General features: G+C 40.0%; 1 protein-coding gene across 1 annotated transcript in view; it reads right to left on the reverse strand.

Moving 5' to 3' along the window:
• Window positions 1–8,344: 8,344 nt before the first annotated feature.
• The window catches only part of LOC111157300 (zinc finger protein 280C), a 66,892-nt gene continuing 58,041 nt past the window's right edge, over window positions 8,345–17,195 (reverse strand). The window contains exons 18-20 of the mRNA XM_022518607.1: window positions 12,632–12,750; window positions 12,206–12,266; window positions 8,345–8,750 (exon numbers count right to left, since the gene is read on the reverse strand). Coding sequence (XP_022374315.1) covers window positions 8,672–8,750; window positions 12,206–12,266; window positions 12,632–12,750 — 259 coding nt within the window. The 3' untranslated portion in view covers window positions 8,345–8,671. The remainder of the gene's footprint in view (window positions 8,751–12,205; window positions 12,267–12,631; window positions 12,751–17,195) is intronic.

The following is a 17,195-nucleotide window of genomic DNA, read 5'->3' on the forward strand; positions in this document are numbered from 1 at the left end:
CAGATTCAGCCTGATGACTTGCTTTGGCCAAGTTCAATGAAGTTGAGGACTGTCTCAGTGGGATCCTTCAGTCAGGGGGCCCAAGAGCAGAAGCTGCTCTGAGCACCACCACCTAGAGCAGTGGCCAGGAGGGATACCCAGCCCAGAATAGCTGGAGAAGCCCAACCTGCGTGTGGGGTGGGGATGGAGGGTATGGAGATGTGCTGAGAGCTCCCTGGATCACAAGGCTCAGCTTCTCTAGCAACTTCAAGTGGCAGATGCAGAAAGAGGTCAGTGATTATCTTCTTGTAACACCTGAGGGGACAGAGTCACTGCTTTAACTTACAGGCTCTCCTCCACTCACCATCCCACATGCCCGCACTGGGAGAGGCCTTGTTTTCTCTGGAAGGTCTGGCCTAGGCTGCACTGGTTTCAGATCTTGTTCTGACTCCAAGTCCCCTTGAATATCCATGACCCTAACAACTGGCGCTGGGACAGCAGGACCGAGATAAGGGTCCCAGAAATTCCCTTAGATTAGCAACTCCCAAATGCAGGCTCATAGCCAACTGCATGAACGCACTTGGCAAATTGTTAAAATGCAGATTCCTGGGATACTAGCTCCAGACACTCTGATCCACTAGATCTCAGGGCAGGGCTCAGGATTGTCCCTAATTGCTTCTCATGGGCCTCCCAGGTCTCTTCTTTCTGGCGCATGTTCTCTCTCTGTGGGTAGCCGGGTGTCCCCAAGGTTTCCTGATGAACTCTCAAATCAGAAACTGCCTTTCCCAAGCCAGAGCTTCAAAACTAGTCATCTGGGCTACCACAGAACCCAGCCACTCTGAGGACCACTCCATACAAGACACAGATTGATAATTCAATAGAGACTGCACATCTGCTGTGTGCCCTCTGCTGGTTAAAATTCGTGAAGCTTGGAAAGTGTATACCAGTAGGAGTTTTTCTGACTGGTACTGACTATTTCTTCGGTTGAAAACCTATACAGAAGGAGCTAATCCTGGTCCCAGTCTGGGCACACAGACACCTGAAACTAGAAGGGTTACTAATTTAAAAAAATAGCTTTATTGAGGTGTAAGTGATATATAAAAAACTGAACATATTTAATTTATACAATGTAATGAGTTTGAGCATAGGCATACCCATAAAATCATTACCACAATCAAGGTAATAAACATATCCATCACCTCCAAGTTTCTTTGTGCCCTTATTTTTTGTGTGTGTGGTAAGAATGCCTAAAATTTGTTAAGAGGGGAGATCTCATGTTAAGGGTTACTCTACAAAGTAAGCTACCTCTACCAAAACTAGGGCTCACCTCTCCCAAGGGAAATCTGCAGACCCTGGTAGGAACTACTAGCATGGCAGCAAGGAGAAAGAAGAGACATTGCAAAGCACCTCACCTTCCCAGGGAGCTAGATTTTAAAGCTGGGTGGGTAAGGAACCCTGAGAGTCGTAGAAGATACCATTGAGGGCACAAGAATATTCCTCTACACCAGCTGAAATGAACTGCAAAATGGACCTCAGGACCTGAGCTGACTCTATAGCTGGTACTTAATCCCTTTCCTAGTGATTAAGTACTGTGACTCTCTGCATTTAATTTTAAAGTACTGGAGAAAGTGTCAGGTAAAAGAATGGATAAGAAATGTGGCACACCTGATCCTTACCCACCAATCCCAGATGGAAATCCCAATGTTTCAGATAAAGAGGATGCACCCCAGGTATTGTGATTTTGCCTATCCTTCCAGGGAGGTCATTATATGGGAAGAATATCAGACCTAGCCTAGTTTCTAACTAGGCTAGAATATCAGACCTAGCCTAGCCAACTGAAATAATACAATTATAAATGGCAGCTAATTTTTTTAAAATTCTAACTAGGCTAGAATATCAGACCTAGCCTAGCCAACTGAAATAATACAATTATAAATGGCAGCTAATTTTTTTAAAAAAGGATTTTATTCATTTATTTGATGGAGAGAGAGATCACAAGTAGGCAGGGAAGCAGGCAGAGAGAGAGAGGAGGAAGCAGGCCCCCCGCTGAGCAGAGAGCCCGACGTGGGGCACGATCCCAGGACCCTGAGATCATGACCTGAGCCAAAAGCAGGGGCTTAACCCACTGAGCCACCCAGGTGCCCCATGGCAGCTAACTTTTTAAAAAAAAATTTTTATTTGAGACTGTGAGAGAGACAGATCATGAGGAGAGGGGAGGGGCAGAGGGAGAAAGAAACTCCCCACTGAGCAGGGAGCCCAATGTGGGACTCGATCCCAGGACCCTGGGATCATGACCTGAGCCAAAGGCAGATGCTTAACCGACTGAGCCACCCTGGTGCCCAACATTGTTTACTATACACCAAGTACCCAGTTATGTGCTTAACATGGACTATCATGTATAATCCTCACAATAAGCTGTGAAGCATTGGACGATCAAAGTAGCTTGCCCAGGGTCACAATGCTGCCCATGGTTAGAGCAGGGTATGACCAAGATCTGTCTAACTGCAGAGCTAGTCACAATGCTAACTTCTCTTATTCTTCTCTATTTCTCTCAAGCCCAAGAGGAGGGTGTGTTCCTGTGCCTGGGACTAAGGGCTCCACCCCTGCTCCATTTAGGACTAAGTAGTAGATGAATTGGGAGTTGATGCTAGATGCCAGGTCTTGAACTGGTTTCTTTGAACTGAACTATTTGCTCAGGTAAAGGCCCAGAACCTGGGGATAGGGACTGAGTAGGTAACCAAGGACCAAACTCCCCTGGATGGGAGGGCAGGATAGGGAGATGGAAAGACTAGGAATGGGTTGGCTCTAACAATCGGAACTGTTTTTGTTCAAAAGAGGTATTTTAGAAGAGCTTCCTGCACCATTTGAATTGGGAAGAAACGACCCCTAAGATGCTTTCCAGTTTTCCATTCCTGTGAACAACAGTGTGATCACACATTAATTTTTTTTCAATGTCCACATGTATTTTAAGCCACCTATGAAGATAATGCAGTTTTAGGCCTCTGAATAAGGATTGCCTATTTGTCCGCAGATCAGAAGTCAGCTTTGAAATCATGCATATCTTTTATTAATGAAAATGCTCAGATTTGACTAAACTGGGGCAGGGAGGATAGTGTTTCTGTAATATGAACAAGTCAGTACTTCCTGATACTATTTTCAGAATGACAACTGTTTAAAATCACTTCACATTGTGGTCTTTAGGACATTTGATTTAATCAATAAAACAACTGGTTAAATAGCCTAGTTTTCTAAGCTTGAGATATTTACTGATTCACTCAAAAATTCTTATGCTACAGGGGTGCTCGGGCGCTCAGTTGGCTGGGCATCCCACTCTTGGTTTCAGCTCAGGTCATCACCTCGGGGTTGTGGGACTGAGCCTGGCATCAGGCTTCGCGCTCAGCAAGGAGTCTGCCTGTGATTCTCCCTCTCCTTCTTCCTCTGCCCCTCCCCTCCACTTGCGTGTATGTGCACTCTCTCTCTCTCTCAAATAAATAAACAAACCTTAAAAGAATTCTTATGCTCAAAGGCTCTGAAGATTTGCTAGATAGAATTATCCCATTCTATTCTCAAAAATTTTATGAAGAAAAGAAACCTGTACAACTTAAATGTTCCTTCTACATTATAATTAATTTAGTCAGGTAGATATACTGGAGAAGATGGAAAGTGGGAAGGAGATAAGAGGCAAACAGGGCAATTCCAAGACTGAGTAACAGTATCTTTAACCTCTGAAAAAAGGGAACTTCTTAATCATTTCAAAGTCCTACAAAAGAAAAAGGCCACTTTTCTGTTGGTATCTACAATTACACTTTCCCGCAAAATTAATAGTATTGGACAAGTAGCCGAGATTCCTGGAAATGAATTCCTGGTAATAATTACTAAAAAGCCTCCCATAAGGAAAGGATTCTCTAATCCCAAAAGACATGTTTTTCTCCAAAGCAGACTGGATGCTAAACTAGTTCTCAACAAGGAAGTGTCACTTCATAGCCTTTACGCGGAACTATACTCATTACCAAGGTTGGGGAATTAAACCACGTGTAACTGAGGCGCTGTGATAGAACAGCCTCCACCCAGCAGTTCAGGGAAATGTATTGCAAGACCTGGGAACAGAACACAAAGTTCCAGATAACCACAGTGCGGATGGACTGCCAGGAAAACTGTCAAGGAGAAGATTTCACTGACGAGTAGCTTCCAGGGTCTCCTCTCAGCAGTGGTAATAGCAGTAACAGCAACGAAAGCAGGAATAGCCGCAGGAAGAGCACTAACATGAGTGGTAGTGGTGGGAGCAGCAGCATTTATCAAATGCCTACCTTTTGTCAAGCCAGTGCCAAATCCTACACACACATACACACACTCTAATTGTTATAGCAAACTTTTGAGGAAGTCGTCATTATAGACCTTTCGCTGATGAGAAAGCTGAGGCTCGAGGTTGTTTGAGGCTACACGACTGGTTAGACATAAAATCGGGATTTAAACCCAAGACTGTCTTATTTCAAGGCTTAGCTCTATGTACACGAGCATACATCACAGCAGTATGGATAAATTGGCATTTTAAGTGTGAAGGATTACAAACAATAGAAGAGATACACCTTGGCCTCTCTGAGTTTGTTGAGGACAGCAAGGTTTTCGGGGGCGGGGGGGGGGGGAGTCAAAAAACAAAGTGACAGGAGGCTGCAGAAGGACCTCAAAATCAGAGAAGTGAGGTGTGTGAGTGTGAGGCAAACCATGATGTGGTCAAGGAAAAGGCAGGATAATTAGGGAAATTACCTTAATACTATTTAAAAAGGCAGTTATGACTCAAGCAAACTTAGGAGCATTCATAGACATTTCATAAAAATGGAATTCTGGTGAGCTTGAGACATGACAAATCTAACAGTATACCAACCTTTAGTCCTATGTGCTTCACCAATGACTCTCCAGAAAGACACAGTGGGTCAAGGAAGGAAGATTACCAGAAATGACTGTTGGAAGGTCATAATGAAAATCAGGGTGGCGGTGTCTGGGTGGCTCACTTGGTTAAACATCTGACTCTTGATTTCAGCTGGGATTGTGGTCTCAGGGTCGTTAAGATTGAGCCCTGCCTCCAGTTCCATATTCGCAGAGTGTGTGCTTGGGATCCCCTCTCCTTTTCCCTCCCCCTGCTCTTGCACACATGCTCTCTCTATAAATTAAATGAATGAATGAATGAATGAATAAAAGAAAAATAGGGTGAATAGGTCCATTCTATCTGAATAAAATGAAAAGAAAAATAAAATCAGGAAGGGTGGTAATGAGCTAACAGCAATAGTTTAACCACGGTGACTTACATTCCTGTGTGCCAATCACCGTTCCAACTGCTATACACACGATATGAAGTCATTTAATTCCCTCAGCCCTATGAGTAGGCGCTGTCGTTCGCATTTTTACAAATGAGGCACAGAGCTCAAAGTCACATGCATTTAGTCATTGGTAGGGTAGGAACCCCACCGCACCTAGGCAGTCTGCTGCAGAGCCTGGACTCATAGCCCCCCCCAACCACATTGCCCCTTGAAGGTATAAGGAGGGTTTACTCTGGAGTCCAGTATTGAAGCTCATAATCTTAGTATCAAGGAAGATCTTTTGAAGCGGTTTAAGCAGCAAGTAAACTTTACAGAGTAAGAAACTCCTTAATAATAGGCTGAAGAGGGACGCCTGGGTGGCTCAGTTGGTTGAGCGGCTGCCTTCGGCTCAGGTCATGATCCCAGCGTCCTGGGATCGAGTCCCACATCGGGCTCCTTTCTCGTCAGGGAGCCTGCTTCTCCCTCTGCCTCTGCCTGCCATTCTGTCTGCCTGTGCTTGCTCTCTCTCCCCCTCTCTCTCTGACAAATAAATAAATAATAAAAAAAATAATAATAGGCTGAAGATAGTAATGGTTTCAAGAAAAGTAGACAAGTAGGTGGATAGATAAGCTAAACATAAGTTGTAGAGAGAATCTAGACATTATTACGGTAAGAGTCTGAAGCTTCTGGAATTTGAAATGATGTAAGATGACAATGCCCTTCAACACAAATTACTGGTCTGTTCCAGTTACGTATTTCTGAGATCTTACAGACATTAAAATGAGCATACGATTTTTTTCCTGATATGATTTCTAAGACTATGAAAATGGATATTACTAGCCTCCAGCTACATATGCCACCTTACAGATGACTCATGAACATGAATGAAATGTCTAGAAGTTCATCTTAGTCAATGCCCTCATTCAACTATTTTTTATTTTTCAATTCAGAAAATCAGACATTAATCTAGGTCAGCATTCTCTACATTTTATCTTCTGGAGATGAATGTTTAGAAGTTATTAAGTGACGGGGGTGGGGGGGGAATTCCAGGATCCAGTAAGTGCTCACTAAATTCTCCTAGAGAACCACAGACCACATGTAGCTTCAACAATCCCATAATAAAGAATCTATGCAACTGTAATCCAGTATTTCCTACATTTATTTGGCCATGGCACCTTTACACTGCAGACCATTTATAAATTATGGACATTCATTCCAGATCTAGATACTTTCTTTTGGACAAATAGAAGAGTGTTACTTTTATAAGAGTCCAGGAGGGGAGTTAACCATGGCTAGGAGTAATTGGGATATTTTGTTCTCTCAATGTTGAAAGAGTCCCTGTTTCTGCTCTTAGGGATGGTCGTATGTGGCACTCTGAATTCATTTTCTCCTAATAATTTATACCAGCCACTCCTTAGTCTCCTCTGCTGATTTCCTCTCATTTCTCTAACCTCTTATTGTTAGCATACCCTGGAGCTCGGTCTGTGGACCTTGTCCTTTCTCTATCCCTGTTCTATTCCTTGGTGATCTCATAGTCTTGTGACTCTTTAATAAATTTAAAGGTTACTGACAGCCTGGACTTTTCTAAACTCCAAACTCACACATCAGGATGTCTGGGACATTCCCACTAGGATATCTATCAGGCAACCCAAATGCTAACATGTCCCAAATCAAAGTCCTCAACTTTCCTCCCAAATCTACTCCTCCTTTAGTCTTCTCCGTTTCAGTTAATATCATCACCTTTCCAGTTGCTTAGGCTAATAATGACTGTGCCATCCACAACACATTTTCTCCAATACTTCATATCCAAGCCATCAGCAAATTCTATTGGCTCAACCTTCAAGATATACCCTCAATTGAGCCACTTATCACCTACACTCTCATCATCCTAATTAAACCTCTATTAACTCCCAAATGGATTATTACAATAGCTTCCTAGCTCATCTCCCTGACTCTGCCCTCGGTCCCCTGCAGCTTGTTCTTAAGACAGCAGCTAGGGTGATAATGTTAAGACTATAATAAAGAATTTTTGTGGGGGCACCTGGTGGCTCTGTCAGTTAAACGTCCAACTCTTGCTCTCAGCTCAGGTTTTGATCACAGGGTTATGAGTTCAAGCCCTGCACTGGGGTCCACGCTGGGCATGGAGCCTACTTAAAAAAAAAGAGAGAGAGAGAGATTTTTTTTTTTGTTTTTCACCAAGGTAGAAAAGACTTCTCCATTCAGAATCTACTAATGGCTTCCTATCTCTGAATGAAAGCCAAATCCTTACAATTGCCTAGGAGGCATTACCTCACAGGCCCCATCTCCTACTACACCCTCCCCTGTCCAGCCCCCCACTCTACTGTAGCTCCAACAGTCTTGTTGCTGTTCCTTGAGGTAGGCAAGATCCTACTTCAGGACTTGTACCTTTCATCGTTATGTTAGCTGATTTTTATTACATTAGGTTAAAAAGGTTTTTTCATATTCCTAATTTGCTAAGCTTAAGGTTTTTTTTCTGTTGTTGTTGTTAAAGGTAAGATTCACATACCTTAAAATAAAAAATTAAAAAGTCAACCATCTTAAGGTGATCAATTCAGTGGCATTTAGTACATTCACAATGTTGTATAACCATCTTTATTTAGTTCCTAAACATTTTCATCACACCCCAAGGTCAACGCTATACCCATTAAGTAGTCACTCCCCATTCCCCACTGCCCCTTCCACCCCTGGCAACCACCAAACTGCTCTCCATCTCTATGGATATATCTATTCTGGATATTACGCATAAAGGAAATTATACAATATGTGATCTCTTACGACTGGCTTTTTTCACCTTGCATGTTTTTGATGTCCATCCACCTTGTAGCATGAATCAGTACTTCATTCCTTTTTATGGCTCAATATCACTCCACTGTATGAATACACTACAATTTATTTATTCCTTCATCTGTTGGTGATACTTAAGCTCTTTTCAGCCACTGTGAATAATCCTGCCATGAACATGCATGTATGAGTATCTGAGTCCCTGCTTTAGATTCTTTTGGATATATACCTGGGAGCAGGATTCCTGGGTCATATGGTAATTCTGTTTTAACTTCTTGAGGAACTGCTGAACTGTTTTCCGCAGTTGCTGAACCATTTTACGTTCCCCTCAGCCATGTGTGAGGGTTCCAGTTTTCCCTTCAGGACTTTTGCATTTGCTGTTCTCTCTCTTGAATGCTCTTCCAACAGATAATCCAGTGGCCCACTTCCTCACTTCCTTCATGTCTTTACTCAATGTCCTCTTCTCACAGAGGCCTATCCTGACCACCAAATTTAAAATGGCAACCTCCCAACCCCAGCCCATACTTACCATCCTCCTTGCCCACTTTATTTTTCTCCATAGCATTGATCATCATCTAACATACTACTTAATTTTCTTAATTTTTACGTCTTGTCTTCCACCACTGAAATGTAAGCTCCACCAGGGAAGAGATTTCAGTCTGTCTTTTCCAGCACCTAGAATAGTGTTAGGCACATAGTAAGTGCTTAATAAGTATTTGCTGAACAAGTAAGTGAGGCCCAAAGAGATGTTTTGGCAAAGTGAGGCAAAAAGGAGCAAGAAACTGTCTCTGTAGTTCAGAAGTAGGTTTTCTAAGAATGGGGACAGATCGAAACTGAGCATATCACACATTTTATTCAGCTGTAACCTTTTAAAAAGCACAAACGCAAGAGACGGCTATTTCTGAATCAAGTGAAAGAACTAGTTAGAAAAGCCTGGGGATAATGGGATCAAAATGTCGAACTAAAACTCATTTGCACCAAATGAGTCAACTAACTGCCTATAATAAGCAAAAGTCAACTAACTAGCTATAATAAGCAAGCTTAATATTTACTGTTTGAAATGTTTTATTTAAAGAAAGTAAAAAAAATGGTGCTACAGGACACAGAACTTTAAGAGTATTATACTTTAAGAAAACGAACCTAATACATACTGTCAGAAATAGAATTCTATGGAAGAACAAAAAGATGTAACCCCACCTAAAATACTGCTACAGCAACAATGTGGTTTATCATATTCTCAAAATATAACAGAGCCAGGGGAAATATCTGTATATAAAATGAGAATCTATATTGAAACTACAAAGAATTTATATCTGGACCAAACTTGGTGTAATTAGTACTGAATTTTTCACTTTAGAATGATTAAGATGGCAAAAGTCATGTTATATATTTTCATTACAATTTTTGAAAAGTAAAAAAAAATGGATAGATAGATGGTAGATGAAGAAACATTCTGGGGACTGACACAGAAATAAAGATTCGAACATTGCCAAGTCTACTACTAAGAAACAAGTAGTAGTAGAAACACTACTAAGAAACGACACTTTTGGAGATTTTGGAAAATCATTTACAGCAGAAATCAGTCTGGAAAATGAAAACTAAGGGATTCAACTTTTTTGACTATGTATTACAAGAAGGAGACTATGTAAGAGCTGGTCACTGAAACTGGTTTTCAATATGTTTCTGCTATAGGCTGAATGTCTAAATTCATATGTTGAAACCTAATCCCCATTGTGATGGTATTAGGAGGTGTGGCCTTTGGGAGATGACTGCATCAAGAGGGTGGTACCCTCATGTGTGGGATTAGTATCCTCCTAAATTAGACCCCAGAGAACTCTCTCACCCCTTCTGCCAGGAGGATACAGCAATATCCTTCTACGAACCAGGAAGTGGGTCCTCATCAGACACTGAATCTGCCAGTGCCTTGATCATGGACTTTCCAGTATCCAAAACTGTGAGAAATAAATTTGTATTGTTCATAAGATACCTAGTCTGTGATACTCTATTATAGCAGCCCAAAGGGACTAAGACAGTTTCAAAGTACAACTGTAAGTACAAAGCACAAGAAGTTCTGATGTTAAGATGAAAAAACTACTCATGACTGGGTCAAACAACTTCAGAGCCTGACCACCTTAATGGTTATTAAAGATCACAAAGGTACTTTGCCAGTCTCTGAAGTTCAAGAAATTAGTAAAATATACATAGTGAGCTTATAACTATGCTGGAGGAAAGACTGCAAGATGCACTTGGTAAAGCTCTCAGTCTGTAGGCCAAGTAATCAGGCTTCCATGTAAGAAGCAAAGCAATGCTCCTACTAACATGATAAAATCTACAGCTTTTACATGAATAACTCCTGAGGCACTTTACCAATACAAATTTTATTAAAAAAATAAGTAATAACATCAAACTGTTCAGCAAATCTATATTCAATGTAACCAAAATAAACAAACACCAAAATAAAAAAAATATACATCTATATATATATGGGCAAGAAACAAGTGCATTTTTTGGTCCCAATATTTTCTGAATATATTATCTTTATCCAAAGGAATTACATTAATGGCTAAGAAGATATGTATTAGATGTACAGAAACATAACTTTAAAATTTATTTTAAGGTCTGTAGGAAGTGTTTTTTGCCAATTCTTTATGTCTTTAAACTCATAATCACTAAGATAATGATAGTCCCAAGATACAGGATGTAGTAATGTCTAATGGTCTGAATAATTACCCAAATCTAGAAGCCATCAATAGGTAGCTACATGAAATTTGTAGAGAATTCTAAAGAATTTCTTGAGGTTCTTAAAAACAAAAGAAAACAAACACAAAACAAGAGTTTTAAAGAGGAGAGATAAAAGTGGACATAACAAAACACACATTAATAAATTTGGTCAAGGACAACATAAAACCAAGATAAAATTAAACTTTAAAAAATCTGAATATTAGTATCACTGAAAACTCCTAGGGTTAATACTGGATAAAATTTCAAATGACGGTACAAATAACTATAACTTTGGAACTGTAATTTTAGAAACTTGTTTTCCAAGAACATGAAAGTAACCTTGGTTCCCTACACAACCAGTTTTTATATTCCTTGGACTGCATGCATACTAGACAAATATTAAAGGGCAGCAGCCAAAATGTTTAAACTTCAACTTGGATGTTGAAGCATAGATTTGATGGGTCTTTCTTGGTTAGAATGAACCCATAAATATAAGTTCAAGAACCAAAGCCCCCAGTGGGAAGTTGTGCTCAATTTGGCGGGCCTTGAGGTCATCTCTGGCCAAATTAGCATCAGCCTTATGGGAGGCCAGTCATGAAGGAAGGGACTCTCCCCAAGGTCTGATTTCTTAAGGCCACAATCTAAAGGAGGTCTCACAGTCAAATAATTCACATTCCTTGGAAAGAGAGAACAGGCATCAGTTGTGTCCATCGAAGGGGGACACTGACCAGGAGTATCCTGGACATTTTTTGAAATTTCTGTGTTGCTTCTGCATCTGAAAAATACGAAAAATAGAACAATGACAGACAAGGAAAGAGGAAAAAGACAGCTATCTGACCTAAAAATGAAATTAAGAAACCAGACAAAACAGACAAAGAAAATGAATAGCCATGTCATTTGGAATGCAATATTCTGAAGGCAAGTACAGCAGAGAAAAACACAAATTATTTTAAGCAAAGCAAAAAAAGACCATAGCAACAAAAGTTATTTTTGGAGAGAGCCAACTGGAGAAAAAAGCATATGTTAAGATATGTTAACCTGACACAAAGATAAGGTGGAATAAGAATCTAGTGCCATCTGAAAGCTGAAAAGAGCTGAATCAGAGCTAGTGTCATGAACTTGGCTGTTTAACCGCCTTCGTGTGAGAAAACACTTCAGAAGTTTGAACTTAGGAAACTGCCTTTGTGTAAGAAAACACTTCAGAACTTTGAACTTAGGAAATTCCAACTTGTCTTGCACCAGGTTGCACGAGCTCCATAGAGCAGGAATCTATTTCAACAAGCGGCTTTAAAAACAAAAACAAAAACAAAATACTTTAATATTTTTCATTTCTATTAATGATACATTTAAAAATGCAACAGTGCTAAAATCCATCAAAGAAAAATGCACTAAATGAAAATTAAACTTACTCAGAAGTGGGTTCAGAATTGGGTTCAGAATTGGGTTCAGAAGTTGAGGTACTTTCAGGAACTGAAATTAGAAGTGTTTTACGTTTAAAATGGTATAGATAACGAGTAAGACTATTAACTTAATACAGAAGAGCCCATATTGTGGCTGATCAAGAATACTGGAATAAATATCAGAAATTCCCAGAGAGGGAGACAAACCATAAGAGACTCTTAATCTCAGGAAACAAACTGAGGGTTGCTGGAGGGGAAGGGGGTGGGAGAGATGGGGTGGCTGGGCGATGGACATTGGGGAGAGAATGTGCTATAGTGAATGTTGTGAATTGTGTAAGATTGATGAATCACAGACCTGTACCCCTGAAACAAATAATACAATTTATGTTACTAAAAAAAAAAGAAATTCAAAGAAACATAATTATATATACATACCATTCTCTATTATAACTTGGCAAGTATGAGTTTTGCGTTGACACAAGTGTTTAGCCATACGGTCTAAAGCAGAAGAATCAGTTAGGAAGTCACATTTAAGGCACACTAGAGTAATGCCCCTATGAAGATAAAAAGAAAGCAAAGGTTTTTAATCTTTTATGAAAGCCCATCTAGAAGTTCAATTATTATTTTTCCATATAACAACTCTTGATTTGGTTTTTATGGGTCATGACCATCAATTTCCAATTTTGTTATATAAACCTGATTTACCTGAAATGGTACTCTAGAAAATGACAGAGCCATGTTTAAGTTATGCTAACATTCAGTGCTTTGTAAACTGTTCCCTCTCATATTGGTTGCTAAAAGACAGGAGTTAAGAGACCTAAAACCCAGTTGTGGCTCCACTAACAATTTGTATAGCTTGTGCAAGTCACATTCTTCCTGTGCCTTTATCCATCTGAAAAGCAAGGATATAATATTCATTCAATATACATTTTTTAAAAGATTTTATTTATTTATTTGACAGAGAGAGATCACAAGTAGGCAGAGAGGCAGGCAGAGAGAGAGGGGGAAGCAGGCTCCCTGCTGAGCAGAGAACCAGATGCAGGGCTCAATCCCAGGACCCTGAGACCATGACCTGAGCTGAAGGCAGAGGCCTAACCCACTGAGCCACCCAGGCGCCCCTCAATATACATTTTTTTAAAAGATTTTATTTATTTGACAGAGAGAGTGAGTGAGGGAGAGAACAAGCAGAGGGAGCAGCAGAGGGAGAGAGAAAAGTAGGCTCTCCGCTGAGCAGGGAGCCTGATGTGGGGCTCAACCTCAGGACTCTGGGATCATGACCTGAGCCGAAGATAGACGCTTCGCCTAGCTGACTGAGCCACCCAGGAGCCCCTCAATATACATTTTCTGAGGACCTTCTTTACACACTCCATACTACTAGGTGTTGTGAATACAACAGTGAACAAAAAAGAGGGTAAACTCTGTGGAGCCTATAATCTGGTATCTTATTTTAGTGGTGATAAAATTAGAAAAAAATGGGAAGGTTTTAAAAATTAATCATGTACTTTAATTATTATTATCTGTCAGTTAACAAGCATAACCATGCTTTTACAGTTCATTGGATACTTGGATGGGAATAAAAACCAGTAGCCTACTTTAGATTGACTTCCCCACTGTGGCTTTAGCCTTTTTAAAAAAAGATTTATTTATTTTAAGAGAGATTAGGGGTAGGGGTAGAGGGAGAGAATCTTTCAAGCCGACTGCCCCGCTGAGCGCAGGACCCACCTGCTGAGGAGGACTCGATCCCAAGACCCATGAGATCATGAGGTAAGCTGAAACCAAGGGTTGGATGTTTAACTGACTGAGCCACCCAGGTGCTCCTATTGCAGCTCTAGTCTTAACAGCCTGCTTTATATTTATACCTGGCTGTCATGCTGGCACATCAAAAATGATCTTCATAAGCTGAAACTGTACTTTCCTCCCCACCCCTGAAAACCATTCTTCCTAATCTCTCTGATGATGTCATGCTCCCAACCAAAGGCTCAAACTTATCTTTTTAAAAAAGAGTCAGTATTTCAAATATTTTATCATATTAACAATTTATTGAGCACTTAACTCTGTGCTGGGCTGAGGGTTTTAGACATATTATATCATCTAAATCTTACAACAAACCAAAGAGGTAGATATTAAAATTATTCCTTTTTTATAAAGGACTGGATCGGGTTTAATAACCTACCAAGGCCAAAATTAGATTGAAATGAGTCCTTTGATTCCAGAGTCCATGTTCTTTTTTATTTTTTTAAAGATTTTACTTACTTACTTACTTACTTACTTACTTACTTACTTACTTACTTACTTATTTATTTATTTATTTATTTATTTATTTATTTATTTATTTAGACCACAAGTAAGCAGAGAGGCAGGCAGAGAGAGACAGGAGGAGGAGGCAGGCTCCCCGCTGAGCAGAGAGCCCGATGCGGGACTCGATCCCAGGACCCTGAGATCATGATTTATTTATTTATTTATTTATTTATTTATTTATTTATTTAGACCACAAGTAAGCAGAGAGGCAGGCAGAGAGAGACAGGAGGAGGAGGCAGGCTCCCCGCTGAGCAGAGAGCCCGATGCGGGACTCGATCCCAGGACCCTGAGATCATGACCCGAGCCGAAGGCAGAGGCTTCAACCACTGAGCCACCCAGGTGCCCCTACTTATTTATTTGACAGACAGAGATCACAAGTAGGCAGAGAGGCAGACAGAGAGGGGGAAGCAGGCTCCCGGATGAGCAGAGAGTCTGATGCGGGGCTTGATCCCAGGACCCTGAGATCATGACCTGAGCCGAAGGCAGAGGCTTAACCCACTGAGCCACCCAGGTGCCCCAGAGTCCATGTTCTTAAACAGTGTGATAAAATTCATCACCTTAACCCAGATTCTTATTAAATCAGTCTTAACTACCATAATAGTCTTAAACAGTCCATGTGTCTCAGGTAGCTACATTTTACCTCATATATCCTCCACATTGATCTTCCTTGATTCTACACAAAACACCAAGAATTTCCCCAAAGGGTCCAAACTCCCTAGCTTAGTTTTCAAGGATTCCACAATCCAGATCTGAGCTCAAAACTATTCCTCCAGACTTTGATCTTAATACTACGTTACATAAACTTCATGCTCCATCTAAACTGCACTACTGGTCATTCATTGCGTATGGCTTTTGCTTTCCTTTCTGTACTTTTACTTACACTATTTCCTCCAACTAGAATGCCCTTGTGCCTCTTCTAGTAGAAGTCTCTCCTCCCTGTGAAATCAGTAACTAACACAGCACTTATTATGAACTTTCTTATATTACTGTAGTTACTTATATTCACACCTTATCATAAATTGTACATTCCCTGATGGTTGGTACCAAGCCTTCTTCATCACTGTCAACTTAAGGGGAACTGCTATATTGTGTTGTGTAAGTAATAGGTGCGTGATAAATAAAAAATGAACATTATATTTTAACAAAACAGTAATTACAAAATTTACTGTTTTATAGAATTATAAATATGCTAAGCCCCATACACAGAAATTAATCAACTTTCTAAATATTTTATTTATTTATTTGACAGAGAGAGATCACAAGTAGGCGGAGAGGCAGGCAGAGAGAAGGGGAAAGCAGGCTCCCCGCTGAGCAGAGAGCCCAATGCGGGGCTCAATCCCAGGACCCTGAGATCATGACCTGAGCTGAAGGCAGAGGCTTAACCCACTGAGCCACCCAGGTGCCCCTCAACTTTCTATTTAAATATGAGACCCACCCAAGTTAAGAAAAAAGCATCTCTGCTCTTTAAAGTCATAGAATCAATTCAAGAATCAAGCACCAAGCATACAACTGAGCTTGACAACAGTGAGGTAAAAATCAAATTAAATTCTCTAATCTTTATAATTAATAAATCCTTTTCATTCTTATAAAATTTTTCAGTAAAATTCTACTTCCTTGAATTTAGTAATATTTTTAAAATAGCACAAATATATTTTTACAATAGAATCAAACTTTCCTTTGCCTATGAGCTGTTGGTCCAACATCATCCACATATGTAATTTTCAACATATACACTAATTTACTCAAAATATTTACAGAAAGCCTACCATGTGTCAGGCACTATTCAATGCTCAGTAAAACATCTGGCATAGACAAATATCCAAACCATACACATTCTAGTGAGAAGACACAGGTGATAAACAAAACAGTGAAGTATATACAACATGCTGGAAAGTAAAAAGTGAAGAAAAATAAACCAATAAAGGGAGATGGGGACTGGTGGGAATGGGGCCCTGGGGAAAGAATGCTATTTTAAATGGAGTGGTCAAAGAAAGCCTCATTCACTGGATTAGAGACTTGAAGGAGGTGAGAGAGCTAGCCATGCAGCTATCTAGGGAAGAGTCAATAAAGCAGAAAGAATAATAGACACAAAGATCCTGAGATCCATCATCCCTTCCTCCACTTTCCCACTAAGCCAAAGCATCAAAATAAGTACTGGCTAAACTTAAGTCTTTGTCTTAGCCTGGTGCTACCAAGATCTTGGCACTGTAATTTCAAACAGCAATGACAACGTGAGCAAGATAATTAAAACAAAGGAATATGAAGTCAAAAGAAATCAGAAGAATGTGGGAAAAAATGATGCTTAGTGGGTTATGAGCCAATGGTGTGTAGTATAATCAAAAGTTAACTATCAATGCCTAGAAATGTTCATCAGCAATTCCTTTTGTAAACAGGTTGTGCACTCTTATTTCAAAATTTTAAAAACCCTACGAATTATGAAGGCTATATATTGATCAAAACCAGTGTTATTCAACTTACTAGATATCTTAAACATCTTTTTAATCTTCAAATATTGCTGGAGAGCCTTATTTTTAATTTTATAATGCAAATCCATGAAAGTTTCATCTTAATGCCTAATACCACTGAAACAAAGTTAGCCAGAAAACATAGGTTTACTTCCTCTTTGATCTATGATATAATGAATAGAACTGTCTTATGTCTGGTAGTAACCATTCATTTTCCAAACTACATACTTAAGCAT

This window comes from Enhydra lutris, unplaced genomic scaffold (assembly GCF_002288905.1).
Source record: "Enhydra lutris kenyoni isolate GAN:26980312 unplaced genomic scaffold, ASM228890v2 scaffoldscaffold53, whole genome shotgun sequence".
Lineage (NCBI taxonomy): Eukaryota > Metazoa > Chordata > Mammalia > Carnivora > Mustelidae > Enhydra > Enhydra lutris.